Below are 12,856 nucleotides of genomic sequence, written 5' to 3'. Positions count from 1 at the left end.
TTCAGGGCTGACTCAGTGGGAACGCTGACCCAGCCCCAGCCTCTGGGTAGGGGAAAGGGGCAGGCAGCAATGTCTCTCGCATTCCCAAACTGACCTTCCCAGCCCCGAACTGGGGAGATGCATGAGGATCTGATGGCTGAACTGGCCTAGGGGTTGGGCTGGGTGACCCTGGAGGTCCCTTGCAACACTCCTGTTCTATGTTGTTAACGGAGTCTGACCTTCCCCGGTGCTGCGATTCGGTCCCATTCAATTCTCCACGGGACCATCCACCTGGACATAAACGTTCCTCCTGCCTCGTATCCGAATTGCAACGGGAATGGCTTCAGTCCAGGAAGGTGTTTGATGAGACCCAGTGCCTGGTGGCAGTTCTGAAAGGAATCTGCAACTCCTTAAGAGCTTCTCAAGAGCTTGCAGTTTGTTTTTTCTCGGCGATCTATATATACACTTAGCAAGGCAGAAATTCTTCCCAACAACTCCAGAGTCAGTTCCTTTTTAATTTTTGATGAAAACCCCTAATTAGGTTAGCATTTGCATTCTCTCCAGATGGCCAAGTCTGTGTGTGCCACTGCAGTCTAATTACACACATTGATCAAGATTACAACCAGCTGATTTCATTTTTTTCCCCCTAAATGTAGCTGCTTGTGCATATTAACACTCTTTATTCACCACTTCCTCACTGGAACTTGTTTTTCAGACAGGGTCTTCTGTTGTGCTCAGCACTGTAGCATCTGAGACGCTTCCGGTGGTGGGTTGCTCAGCGTGGCTAATGGTCCGGCACGGACGTCTGTCCTCTCATCTTCTCCCTGGGGGGAGTAGAGTTTGCCATGGAGGGCTGCATTTTGGTAGGTGCCCTGGGGTTTTCTTGTGTTTCTATTAAATATTAAATATTGTTATGTATTTATGGTGGAGAAAAGATCCAAGACAGAGAGGCATAACTTTGGGCAGCTTTGTGCCATGGGTATGGCAGCAGCATACAAGGCAGCGACAGTGACTGGGCCAGACTGGCAGCGATAGCAGCTGCTATTTTGGTGCTTCACCCTAAGTCAATGCCAGGGTTTGATGCCCCACTTCCCATTGCCCCTCTTTCCTCCCACGTTAGTTATGCTACTGCCAAGACATGTACCTGGCACTGGAAACAGAAGGCAGATAAGGTTGGTAATGGCCTTGCCCCCCTCCCACCCCCAGTGCCCTCCATTAAAATCACATTCCTGCCTCCTGCAGCTGCCCAAGAGCCTGTTCCTTTGGGTGCTCTTTGATTTTTTTTTTAAGGTGGTGGTAGCTGAGCAGCATTGTCATTAATGGGAAACAGCACTTGCTGGTCTAGGCATCTGCAGAATCGTACCCCATCAGCGTGGCCCAAGGTCTTCTGTGCAGCAGAAGGGAGGGAAAATAAGGTGGAGGGGGTGAAAAGGGAAGGAGCTCTGAGTGTGCGAGAAGAGGTTGGGGTTTACTTAGAAGCACCAGGATCCACTGGGTGGTCTCCCAGGATTTACCACGGGAGAGCTCAGCAGATGATGCACATTTCTTCTCCTGCTGAGAAACCCAGGAGAGCTGCATTGGCTTGCGGCCTGGGGGAGCGGAGTTATGAACTCCCTGACTTTCCCAGACTGCTAACTGGGAGGTGTGCCCTGGCTAGACAAGATGGGGGGTTGAGGGGCTCCTGGACTGGGAAAAGTTGAGAATCATTGCGCTTAGCCAGTCGCTGCATTGGGGTTTCTCATCTGAAACTCATGGCAAGCCGGGCACTGGGGTTTCTCATCTGAAACTCATGGGAAGTGAGCGGCCAAGCTCAGCAAGACGCAGCCTTGCTGTCAAGCTGGAGGCAGAGCCATCAGCCATCAAGTGTCTGCCACCGTAGAAGCTAAGGCAGCTCTCGCCTGCTTCCTATTCATCTCAGGGAGGCAGAGCTCGCCGTGGGAGCTGCTTCCCTGCGGCACTGGCAGCGTACTGAGGAACTGCAGCCTGCTGGAATTTGTGGTGCCTTCCCTCCCATTCAAATGGAAATTTCAAGCCCCCCACTGAGACGCGCAGATTTAAATGACACCTGGCGCAGACAGGCCTAGTGATGGCTGGAAGGCTTTACCTGCATTCTGTTCTAGCCACCACGGAGACAAAATATTACTGAGACTCTGACAGAGGACAGTTCAGGCAATAACACATGAGGATCTCGACTGAGTCATGGCGAGAAGTGAAGAGCTGCTGCGCACGTCTAGCATGGCTGAGACCTGAATGAGGGGTGGGAGACGTGACTCGGTTACTCTGCTCCTGTTCATGGGGATGAAGAGAGAAAGGAAGGGGGCGGGAAACAGCTCCATTTTGTGCTCCACGTCTTCTGGGCCAGTCCAGGGGCCTCCTCCCAGAGGTGGCCAACCTGCAGCAGGAAGGCCAGCCTCGGCATGTGGCGTGCAGAAGATCGGGGAGAGGACAGGCAGCACGGCGGCTGAAAGCGGAGCAGCAGATCAGGCAGGGAGCACAGGACAGGGAGCGGAAAGCAAAGCAGCAGATTGTGCGGGGAGCACACGGCAGGGAGCAGAAAGCAGAGAGGCAGAGCAGGCAAGGGAAGGGGTTTGCAGTGGCGATCAAGGAGTGTGCACAGCTTAGTTTTGGCACACCTGCCAAAAAGACTGTCCCCCATTGAGTTAGAGCATCTTTAGGGCTGCTGTAGCTTACACTGTGCTTCAAGTGGCTGCCCATGGGCCCCGGGAGATAGCAGAGAGCCAGCTGTAAACTGAGATTGTTTTTTATTTTCTTTTTACAGCTGCCTAAGGGGTTTAGACGCATCACCCCTTGGCTTTGAAGGATGTGTCTAGGTCCCCTAGATGGCCCCACAACCTGTGCATCCTAGCCACACCCGAACAGTCCCTACCAGGGGGTCCCCCATGCCATTGGGGGAAGACCCCCTGGTCAGGCCACTCCACAGAGTCCATCCTGCTGAGTCTCTGGGTGGGCAGGAGCGGGATTGTGCAGCCCGTGCATGTGGGGCTGGCAGGGGCCCAGAGGAGGAGGAGAAGGCAGGACTTGTGTGCGTGCCAGACCCGCAGCAGGCATTCTCCATCTCCACGGTAGGTTGTTTAGAGTGGGGGCATCCCGGGCACGTCTGCTTTGCCACCTGGGGGGCAGGCACACAACTTAGGCACAACCTGTTACTGCTTCAGTGTCCCTGAGGTGGGGGGCAATGACACAGAGAGCAACCTGAGCCTCCAGAGGCCAGAGCCAGTTTGAACTCCCGCCAGTTTGAACTGCCTGCTGCTTGTTCCTCCTTGACTTGTTCCTCCCCAGGGCTCGCAGCAGAGGACTGGGAGTCAGGACTCCTGGGTTCTCTCCTTTCATGGGTTCACTGTATGGCCATGGCCAAGACACTTGGCCTCGTTGCTCCTGTTTAAAATGGAGACAGTTCTATCTCCCTACCTGGGCTCATGGGTTAGGGCTGTAGTAATGGCCACAAAGGGCACATCTTTGGAGACAATGCTTCAGAAGAAAGGGCCAATGGTGCTATCTATCCTGAAGGTGGTGGCAGCTGTGGGACTGCTGGGACTTGCCTTTTCTCCATAGTTGTATGTTTAGAGTACCTGCCTGACCGCTGTCATGGAGCTGCGCTGTGTACTGCAGCTGCGCACTTCTGCCCCAGGGTGTCTGCAGGGCTGCAGCATGAGAAAGGAGCTCAGGACCACGTCTTATTCCCGTGAGACTGTGCCCATGTCAGCTGGCTGTGTGCACTGTTCATCCCCTGCTGAAATCTGCTCTCTACACAGCTCTCGTTTGGGGCGGGGGACGGCATGCCTAGAATATAAAATGCCGGGCCCTGTAATGAGCCATGGAAGAACATCTGCTCAATGAAGGGCTGATGAGAGAGAGCCATAACAGCCATTCAATTCCATGGCAAAGTGATGATTAGGGGTAATAACGATGCCAGCAGCAGCTATGGCTTCTGTTTACACACGGCGAGACAATAGCAGCATCGTTCTTTGAATGGCATCATCCCAGAGCTATGGACGTTGGTGGGGAGGCTTTCTCCCTGCTCTGTATGACCTATGCATTAGACGGTGCCAATGCGAGCTGCTTGGCTGTTGGTTTAAGTGTAGCCACATCTATCATACTTAGATGCAAGCTAAGAACAACGTAATGGCCAGAATACAATTGATTATTCCACTTCTGGAAGAGTCTGGCTCTAACAAGTCTACAGAACTGGTCAGATAAATAAGAGAAGCAAAGGATCAAGGGAAACCTGTTTCTGCCCAGCAGGTGTTAAAAGCATTTTGCACGGCCATCCATCAAAGCATCCCTGGAGTCGTAACCTGACTGGTGCTGGCGCATGAATCCCCAAGACCATTTCATCGTGGGTGCAGTTCTGCACATCGCACCATGATCCCTCAACAGCCGGACAACCAGGCTGGGCTCGTGAACGGGTTTCCACAGGAGTTTTGCTCTCTGTTCTGGGCTCGAGGGTGCTATGCCACATGCTATGGTGATTCGCATGCTCTCAGCTCTCATTACAAGACCTAACGTTGGAGATGGGCTGAACCAAGCCTCCGGTCTGAACACTCAGGAGGTCCTAAACCTGTGACTCCAGTCCAATTTGCTCCCGTGCACATGGGGCCGTGCTGAGAGAGAGAATGTGACTTGCACAAGGTCCCGTGCTGAAGCAGTGGCAGGGATAAACCCAGGAGTCCTGTCCTCTGCTACTCTAGTTCAACTTCTGGTGCATCTCATGACAGCAAGGCTGTAAGAGGGGGCTCACTAGGAGAGCTGTGATGGGGAAAGGAAGGGATCGCACCCTGTCTTGCCCAGCTGCTGGCACTGATGGGCAATATGTTGCCATCTAAGAATGGCCCGAGGCCCCAGGTACTCACTTACCCATTCAAAGACACCCCTTTGTGCTGGGTGCAGGGAGCCTGCTGTATAGCTAAGACCATGCAAGGTCCTTGCAGCGTGAGCCACTTGCATATGGGCAGGAGAAATCCTGAACTGTCGAGGCTACATGTGCTCCAACAGTAGGGATTTCACAGCTGCTGGTGTGGGACGTGCATGCTTTCTGGACAGAGTCAGTGGAAAGGATACACGCAGATTTCTTTGAGAGATCTTTCCAATAAGCATGGAAATAGTCTTCTGCCTCCCTCCATCAGCATTACCAGAGCTGCTGATCTGCGAGGATGCCGAGAAAAAGTTGTCTGACTCCAGAGTCTTAGTGATGCTGATGGAGAGGAAATGAAAAGATGCAACACCCATAAACATGAAAAATGCCTTTCCCTGCCGTTCCTGGGGTCCTCTGGGAGAGACTGCTGAGACAGGGCTGCCTATTATTTCGACTCACTTAGTGACAGAGTTTTCTAAATTGGGAGGTTGGAAACTAACCCTCTCTTTCCTCACACATATATATCTTTCCAGTACCCTAGCTCCATCACTGCTGCTGCATGCCCAAGATATTGAAGGGGGGAAAAAAAATCACTGCTCCTCAGCGGTGGCATTTTTTAACCTGGAACGCTGCTGTGTAACAAAAAGGCAGGGCCAACCTACATGCAGTTGTGCATGCTGGCTCACTAACCATTGCACTCCCATATCAAACAAATCAGGAGCTTGTTCACTCCATGAATATTCAGAGCTAGGTCTTGTCTCCATTTGGGGAGGAATGCAAAAGACGGTTGCTGCTCCACTGGTGACTGATAGGAGAGCAGCTCCCATGCCACCACCTCCTCTGGCGCTGCTCAAGGGCAGTCTCATGACCTCTTCTGTCCCACCACTGCCAGCACTAATGGAACGGCACCAATGGGAAATGATTGCCAACAAGCCCTGATGCAGGGAAAGCTTCAGAGCGTGTGATGCACAAGGTTCCTGACTGCAGTGCAGGTGGCTGATGAACAGCCTCCGCAGAGGTGTCCCTTAAAGCAGAGCAAGGTGTTCGTGGGTAGCCAGGTGCCTATAGGCATGACATGCAGCGGGGGTTAGAGAAAAAGCTGCTCGTTTTCTGTTGGAAAATGCAATTTCATCAAAATCCAGGCTCTTTGCAGTTCAGTGTCAGCTTTGATGGAAGGACTGCTTCAGCTTTCTCACTTCGTTGCGACAGCGTCAGAAAGTTTTGTTTTGAGATGGTAGATGCACTTCATTTAGACTTCATTGTTTCATTTCAGGGTTGTTTTTTTTTCTTCCAATTTTACTGTTATTCTTTTATATTTCCGTGTTAGGTTTGATCTGATTTGTATTTTGATGGGGCTGCCGTGGAACCTTGTCATGATCACAGATTGGTATTTGGGGGGGTTTCTGTTTAATAAAAATAATGCAAGAGTTTGCCGTTGCTTTGCGACTCCCACTGCAAATGTCCCCGCTTCAGAATTTCCTCTGGAGCAGACGGATGGTTTCCCACCTGCAGAAGCCGGGCGTGAGGACCAAGCGCGGTAGCCCAAAGTTACCTCCATTTAAGTTCCACTTGTCTGTGCCGCAGCCTTCGTTCCAGAGCGGGGGAAGTAATCAAAGGCCAGAATTAGCATTAGGAGACTTCAGACGCTGTGTGTCAGCTCAGAGGTTTTCCACTGGCCTTGGCAAATTGGATAATATTAGCTAAGCACATTCTAGGGAGCAGAAGAGGTCAATTGGCTTGTAGCATCAGCAGAGGTAAGACACAAGAGCTGAGGGACTGAGGATCATAGCCCAAGTGGTAATTGCTAATACATGGATTTGTCTGTAATGAGTCTTCTTGCCAGGGGGCTCCGAGTGGCGAAGAACACGCACCAACAAACAGAAAATAATCCCTGGGCTGTGATGGTGAGCACTGATCAAATCCACCCTCTTGATAGGATATAAATAAAAGAGCAACCCCTAAGCATCTTCCAGCTAATATCCGCTCTCCCGCCCCATCCTGTGCCCACTCGGACAAGAAACACGCAGCCAGGACGGCTTTGCTCACAAAACTATCCTAGTTCTGCTGCTTGTGGAAAGGCTGGACATCTCTCCTGTCAGCAGAAATGGATTTTCCTCTGCCGGAGGGCCTAGAAGCAGAGGCTAATGTGGAGATGAGTTTGAACAGTCCCGAATCCAGTGGGACATGGGCCTGAGTTCAAAGCTCAACAGGTTGTCCTAGAGCTTTGCTATGTTGAAGCAAGATCTTAGTCTCTCTGGGCACATCTACATGTTCATTACTGTGCTTTTGCTAATGCGTATGCAATTTAGTACCTCCATTGTGAGGTACTAGAAAAAGGTGCATTAGCTTATTTTAATGTGCATCAATGAAAGCGCATCGGTTTTTTTGTGATGCTTTAATGCGTATTAAAACAGGCTAATGTGCGTTAAACCACACGTGTAGATGTGCCCACTGTGTCTCAGTTTCTCCAACCCCAGGTCTACTTAGACGGTAATATGCAGTGCTCAGTAGTCAACAGATTCAGAACTTGCAATTTGGAAAATACATTGAAAGGTGAACACTATAAGCCATCGGAGGTACTGACCGACTTAGAAATGAGCAGGTCTGTGTGTTTTATGGTTTTGCAATGAAAGGCTGTGCTAAGGATTCACGTGATGGATGGGAACAGTGGGGCAATACTGGTCCTCAGTGGATTGGCAGAGAGCTGTGCCAAGTACCACAAGTGCCCCTGAAGTGCTGTTGCAAACCGTTCGCTCTATTTAGGAACCTGCTAAGAGCAAGTGGATGGGAGAAAATAAATTATGAAACATGTACCATGCATTGCAACAAGGACATCAATTGGCTTTCTACTGGCTTTTAGCTCCTTCAATAAATTGCTGACAATTTAGTAATATTTTTGGATTTAAAGGCTCAAGCAGAAGCAAGATTCGCGACGCAAAAAGCCCTTTTCTTTGGTAAAGAAGCAGAAGTTTTCAGCAGTTTCACTTCCTGTTTCTCAGGCACTAACCGCAAGGGTGTGGGTTGCAGAGGAAGTTTTAAATAAAACAGCTCTGCCCTGATAGCTGAACCATTGGGACAGTGGATTTTTTCATGCTAGGCCTTGTCAAAGTTTTATAAAAACCAGCGTCTACTGGAAAGAGGCTTTGAATGCACAAATGCGCAACCCGGGAATGTTTGCTGCTTGGTGTGTTTTAATAATCGTACGTACAACTAACAGGGAAGGGGGTAGATCAGCGGCTCTAAACCTTTAAGGCTCCACTTCTTAGACCCATTGGAGAATGCCAGCTCTTCCTTTTCACTTTGTTTTTTTGATTATGGAAAATAAATAGCGCGGTTCTTCTGTTGCAAAGCACTCAGAAAGACCACAGCAAGTCAGAATGATTTGGACACGATGGATTTGTTTGAAAGTTTCAAGTTTATCGAGTGCATTATGTGTAGGTGTTTGCACACTGAACAGAGCTAATATTAAGGAGCACCCTTCATAGGATTTCACAGCATCACCGGGTGTCATAGCACCCAGGCTGTAGTTTACCCTGGGGTAAAAACTTTCAAAGGGTTAAATCGCATGGACCACGGGGGCTCTTAACTCCCATGGACAATATGCCCCAGACTATCCTTCCTCACAAACATTGTCCTTTTTCCTTCTAGAAAGCATGGATATATGTATGTCTGTGTACTGTACACCTGCCTTCCCCACAACTCATTCTAAATCCTGTAATCTCCCTCTGGTTTTTCCAATGAAGCTTGAAATGGTTTTGTTCTCATGCAAGGGACAATTAAGAGTCAAATCAAGAAATACTTTTGCAAACATGGCAAATCTACGACACGACCAAAAAACTGGTAAGGAATTCAGTAGTGAATTGCTCTTGGAACAGCAGATTCCCTGGCAGTGGCAGAGAACTACGACTTGCATGCCGGAGAGCCTCAAAGCCTACATGGCTCTAAATATTTAAACCAAGGTCTCAGTCCTCCAAAGAGTCCTATGCCTTCAAAGCCCTGAACTTGCCATGAGCAGCTCTTTGCAGGCCTGAGGTCAGATGCTGCAGGGAGCTAAAACCAGCACAGGGTGGAGTTAGTCAGTCATGTTCTCAGGGGCAGTCTCCCCATGCCCCCAGCTGAGTGCAATTATAGACCAATAAATTAAAATGGACTTCTGTGTGTAACCTGGGCGCACCCAAGTATGTGCTCCCCCTCCAAATAGAAGAGACAGGTAGCTAGGCAGAAGTGCTGTGAGAGGGATCTGTAAAAGCCTGGCCAGTTCCTCTATTCCCTATAGGACCAGGAATAGCTTAACGATATGCAAATGTATTAATGTTTACAGGGGCCTTTAAAAATATAACTATTGATATACAACTGATACAGATGTATAAGAAAGTATTGGTAAATACGTGCAACAACCACAGGTACGTGTAGCTAGGCAGATACACACAGGTATCAACAGGTAAGTTCAGGCAAGAACAATAACAACAATTAAATGCAAATAAATCTCAACTTGCTGACATAAGCCAGGCCACATTGGAGGATAACAATATATGCCTATCTATATCTATTTACAAAATGGGAGATGCATGTCTTCCCCGCCCCCCAGGTACCCATGTGGCCGAGACTATTGGGCGTTTCCCTAGGGTGCTGAACCCTGGCACCCTCCCAGGGGAGGAGGGTCCCAGTACCTCCTCAGCCCCAGATGGGCCCACCTGGTCCCTGACCCCTCGGGACCCCCCTTTCGGGGCTTCCTCCCCTGTGGAGACCCATTCCCCGGGTACTCACGGATTTGGGGAGCAGGCTGGGAAGGCTCCTGGAGCCGCGGGTGCTTTGTTGGGGCCACCCAGGGCCCTGCCTTCTCCTCTTGATACCCAGGCTTTGCCTTCTGCCCTCCGTTGGGGCTCGAGCTGTCTCATGTGAGCCCTGAAACCTGGACCCCCGAACCTCTGCTGAAACCCACTACCCTCGGCTGAACCCCACTGGTGTCTCCCGGGTGCCCGGCCTCACACCAGGGTGGGGTTGCAAACCTGAGCGGCCTGGTGCTGCTCCCAGGGTTTGGGACGTTCGAGCTGGGCTGTGTTGGTAAGACCGCCACATCTGTATAAATGCATACTTCTGGGCTCTCTCACTGAATCTCAGTGATGCTGTGAGGATTTTCTTACCATGGTTTTGATTTACCGTAAATATGGCTTTGTTGCCTGGGGCACCTTTGCTTGGATTGAAGGCCCTTAATGGGCAAAAGAAGAGAGCAACATAAAACTGGAGATAGCTACAGTGGTCTCTGCTGTAGACTTGTCTGTGAACAGACTGGCAATATTTTCTTTATGGGTCGGCTTGGAAGCAGCACAGACTAATTGTGCAGGAGCCTGTAGGTCATGACTCAGTTTAATAAAGATTTAGTTAGAAGAGGCTGATGACCATCTGTTGTGCCTTCCTGCATCAAATAGACCAGAGACGATAACCCAATGCTTCTTGCATCCAGCCCCTGTTTTCTGATCAAGCAAGTTTCTGATCTTAGTTAGGGAAGGGCGTGTGGTCTCACGGCTAGAGCAGAGGAGTGGAAATCGTGATATCCAGATATCAGGACGAGCCACTGGCACCCAAGGTGATCTCAGGGAAGTCACTTATCTTCTCTGTGCCTTGTTTTTCCATCTGTAAAATGGGGAGGATAACATTTGGACAGATCGTCAAAATCCTTGACTAGAAAGCGCCATCGGCGTGCCAAGCACTGTTGCATCTGCTCGTATTTTGTGACCTCGGGGATCTAGAATTCCTCTCGAGGATTCTGGCTTCTAAGTTTCAAGGAAAAGAAAGAAATAACTGAACCCCCTTCTTAGCAGCTTCATCCTTTTGTTCCTGGTGCAATGTCTGATTCGAGAGTCTTACAAACCCCTGCTGTGATTTTTGACAATGGATCCGGGTCGTGTAAAGCTGGTATCTCAGGAGAGCCTATGCCAAGGTCAGTTGTCGCTTCAGTGATTGGTCATCCTAAAGCAAAAGTGGCTGGAGCTGGCCAGGACTACTGCATTGGAGAAGGAGCCTTATCCAAACGGGCTGGCTTATTGTTGAAGTATCCCATTGAACGTGGCATAGTGACCTCTTGGGATGACATGGAGAAGCTCTGGAGATACATCTATAAGCAGGAGCTTGGGATCAATGCCAGCGAAAGGCCAGTTGTAATGACGGAGCCGCCGATGAACCCGCTTCAGAATCGAGAGAAAATGACCGAATTGTTGTTTGAGCGTTTTAAGGTGCCGGCTCTGTATCTGTCCGTCCAGGCTACGCTGGCACTGTACGCGTCAGCCCGTACTACTGGGTTGGTAATGGACAGCGGGGATGGAGTTACCCACACAGTCCCCATCTATGAAGGGCACTGCTTACCCCACGCTGCTTCCAGGCTGAATGTCGCGGGCAGGGATATCACCGAATACCTTGTGCGGGTCCTGTCGGCAGGTGGCCAGTTCTTCCTGAGCAGGGGCAAGAGAAATGTTGCAAAGGACATCAAGGAGAAGTTTTGCTATGTAGCTTTGGACTGGAGTCAAGAAATGAAGAGAAGGCCAGAGGAGGTCCTTCGAGATTATAAACTCCCAGATGGAAATACTGTCAGAATTGGTCTTCATCTTTGCAGAGCACCAGAAATCCTTTTCATGCCCATCACCCTTGGCATTGATACACCGGGGATTCACACCATGATTTCCAACAGCGTTAAGAAGTGTGATCGGGATATTTGCCGCCATCTCTATGGGAATGTGGTGCTGACCGGGGGCTCGTCCCTTCTCCAGGGACTAGATGAGAGGGTCTTTAAAGAGATAGAGCAGCAAGCCCCTAAAGGAGTTCCTGTTAGGATTGTAGCAACTCCTCACAGGAGATGCTCTGCGTGGATGGGTGCCTCCATTATCAGTTATCTGGCCTCCTTCGTGTCAATGTGGGTCACTGCCGGGGAATACGGGGAATTTGGACCCCCTGTGGTCCACAGAAAGTGCTTTTAAGAGGCCAGAAAAGAAGGGCCATTGAGAATTGTATTGAAGTGCTGAGGGGAGAAAGTCTAATTTCTCTGGGCGATGGTGATGGAATAAAAGGGAAGAAATGGGCAATACGTGCAGCCTGCGTGTGTGTCTTGCAAAGGTGCCTGATGACTTTGGGAGTCATCCATTACAATAAAGGAGATCAAGTCACCTACTGCAATGACTGCTGCGGCCAAGGAGGGAATTAACTCCCCACAGGTGACCTGTGCTTTGTGCATCAGAGAGGTCTGATGCTCCTGGTTCAGGGGGGCCACTGTAAATCCCCCGCGAGATGCAGCACCAGGCCTCTGCTCCCGAAGGATGCCACTTAAATAGGGCAGTGTTTCTCAACCTGTGGGTCATGACCCAAAAGTAGGTCGCAAGAATATATGAAAGGGTCACGAACATTTTAAAAGAGAAAAAGGTGGGGAACCGTGGCTTTTCTCTTGCAGGCTGGCAGACATCCTGCCTGGGAGGGGCTGCTTGGGGGTCCCCCGATCCACACACCCACCCCTGCCCCACACACAAGGGGCAGCGGGTCAGGAGCCATGCTGGGTTATGACATGTCCATCTTAAGAGCCCCCATACGATAAAAATAATCCACGAAAATGGGTTTTAATGACATTTTAAGATGAATTATTATTATTATTTCTGCACAAATGGATGAACTATGGGGTTGTAGAGAGGCAGAAGCAAGACGCCAGACTACCATGTGTAGACCCTGAGATGGTGCAGAGTCATTTGGAAGAACTGGATGCCTTTAAGTTGGCAGGCCCGGATGAGCTCCATCCGAGGGTGCTGAAGGCACTGGCCGACGTCATTGCAGAGCCACTGGCGGAAATATTTGAGCGCTCATGGTGCACGGGCCAAGTCCCGGAGGACTGGAAAAGGGCCAATGTGGTCCCCATTTTCAAGAAGGGGAGGAAGGAGGACCCAGGCAACTATAGACCAGTCAGTCTCACCTCCATCCTTGGTAAAGTCTTTGAAAAAATTATCAAGGGTCACATTTGCGAGAGCC

The 12,856-nt window shown here is 50.1% G+C and overlaps 1 protein-coding gene across 1 annotated transcript; it reads left to right on the top strand.

Moving 5' to 3' along the window:
• Positions 1–824: 824 nt before the first annotated feature.
• LOC102370052 (actin-related protein T2-like) lies at positions 825–11,823 on the top strand. The gene is made up of 2 exons (XM_006018822.3): positions 825–842; positions 10,675–11,823. The coding sequence occupies exons 1-2, from the start codon at positions 825–827 to the stop codon at positions 11,821–11,823; spliced, it is 1,167 nt and encodes a 388-aa protein (XP_006018884.2).
• Positions 11,824–12,856: the final 1,033 nt, after the last annotated feature.

Source organism: Alligator sinensis, unplaced genomic scaffold, assembly GCF_000455745.1.
Source record: "Alligator sinensis unplaced genomic scaffold, ASM45574v1 scaffold569_1, whole genome shotgun sequence".
Taxonomy (NCBI): domain Eukaryota; kingdom Metazoa; phylum Chordata; order Crocodylia; family Alligatoridae; genus Alligator; species Alligator sinensis.
This window is presented reverse-complemented; position numbering and strand designations above follow the sequence as displayed.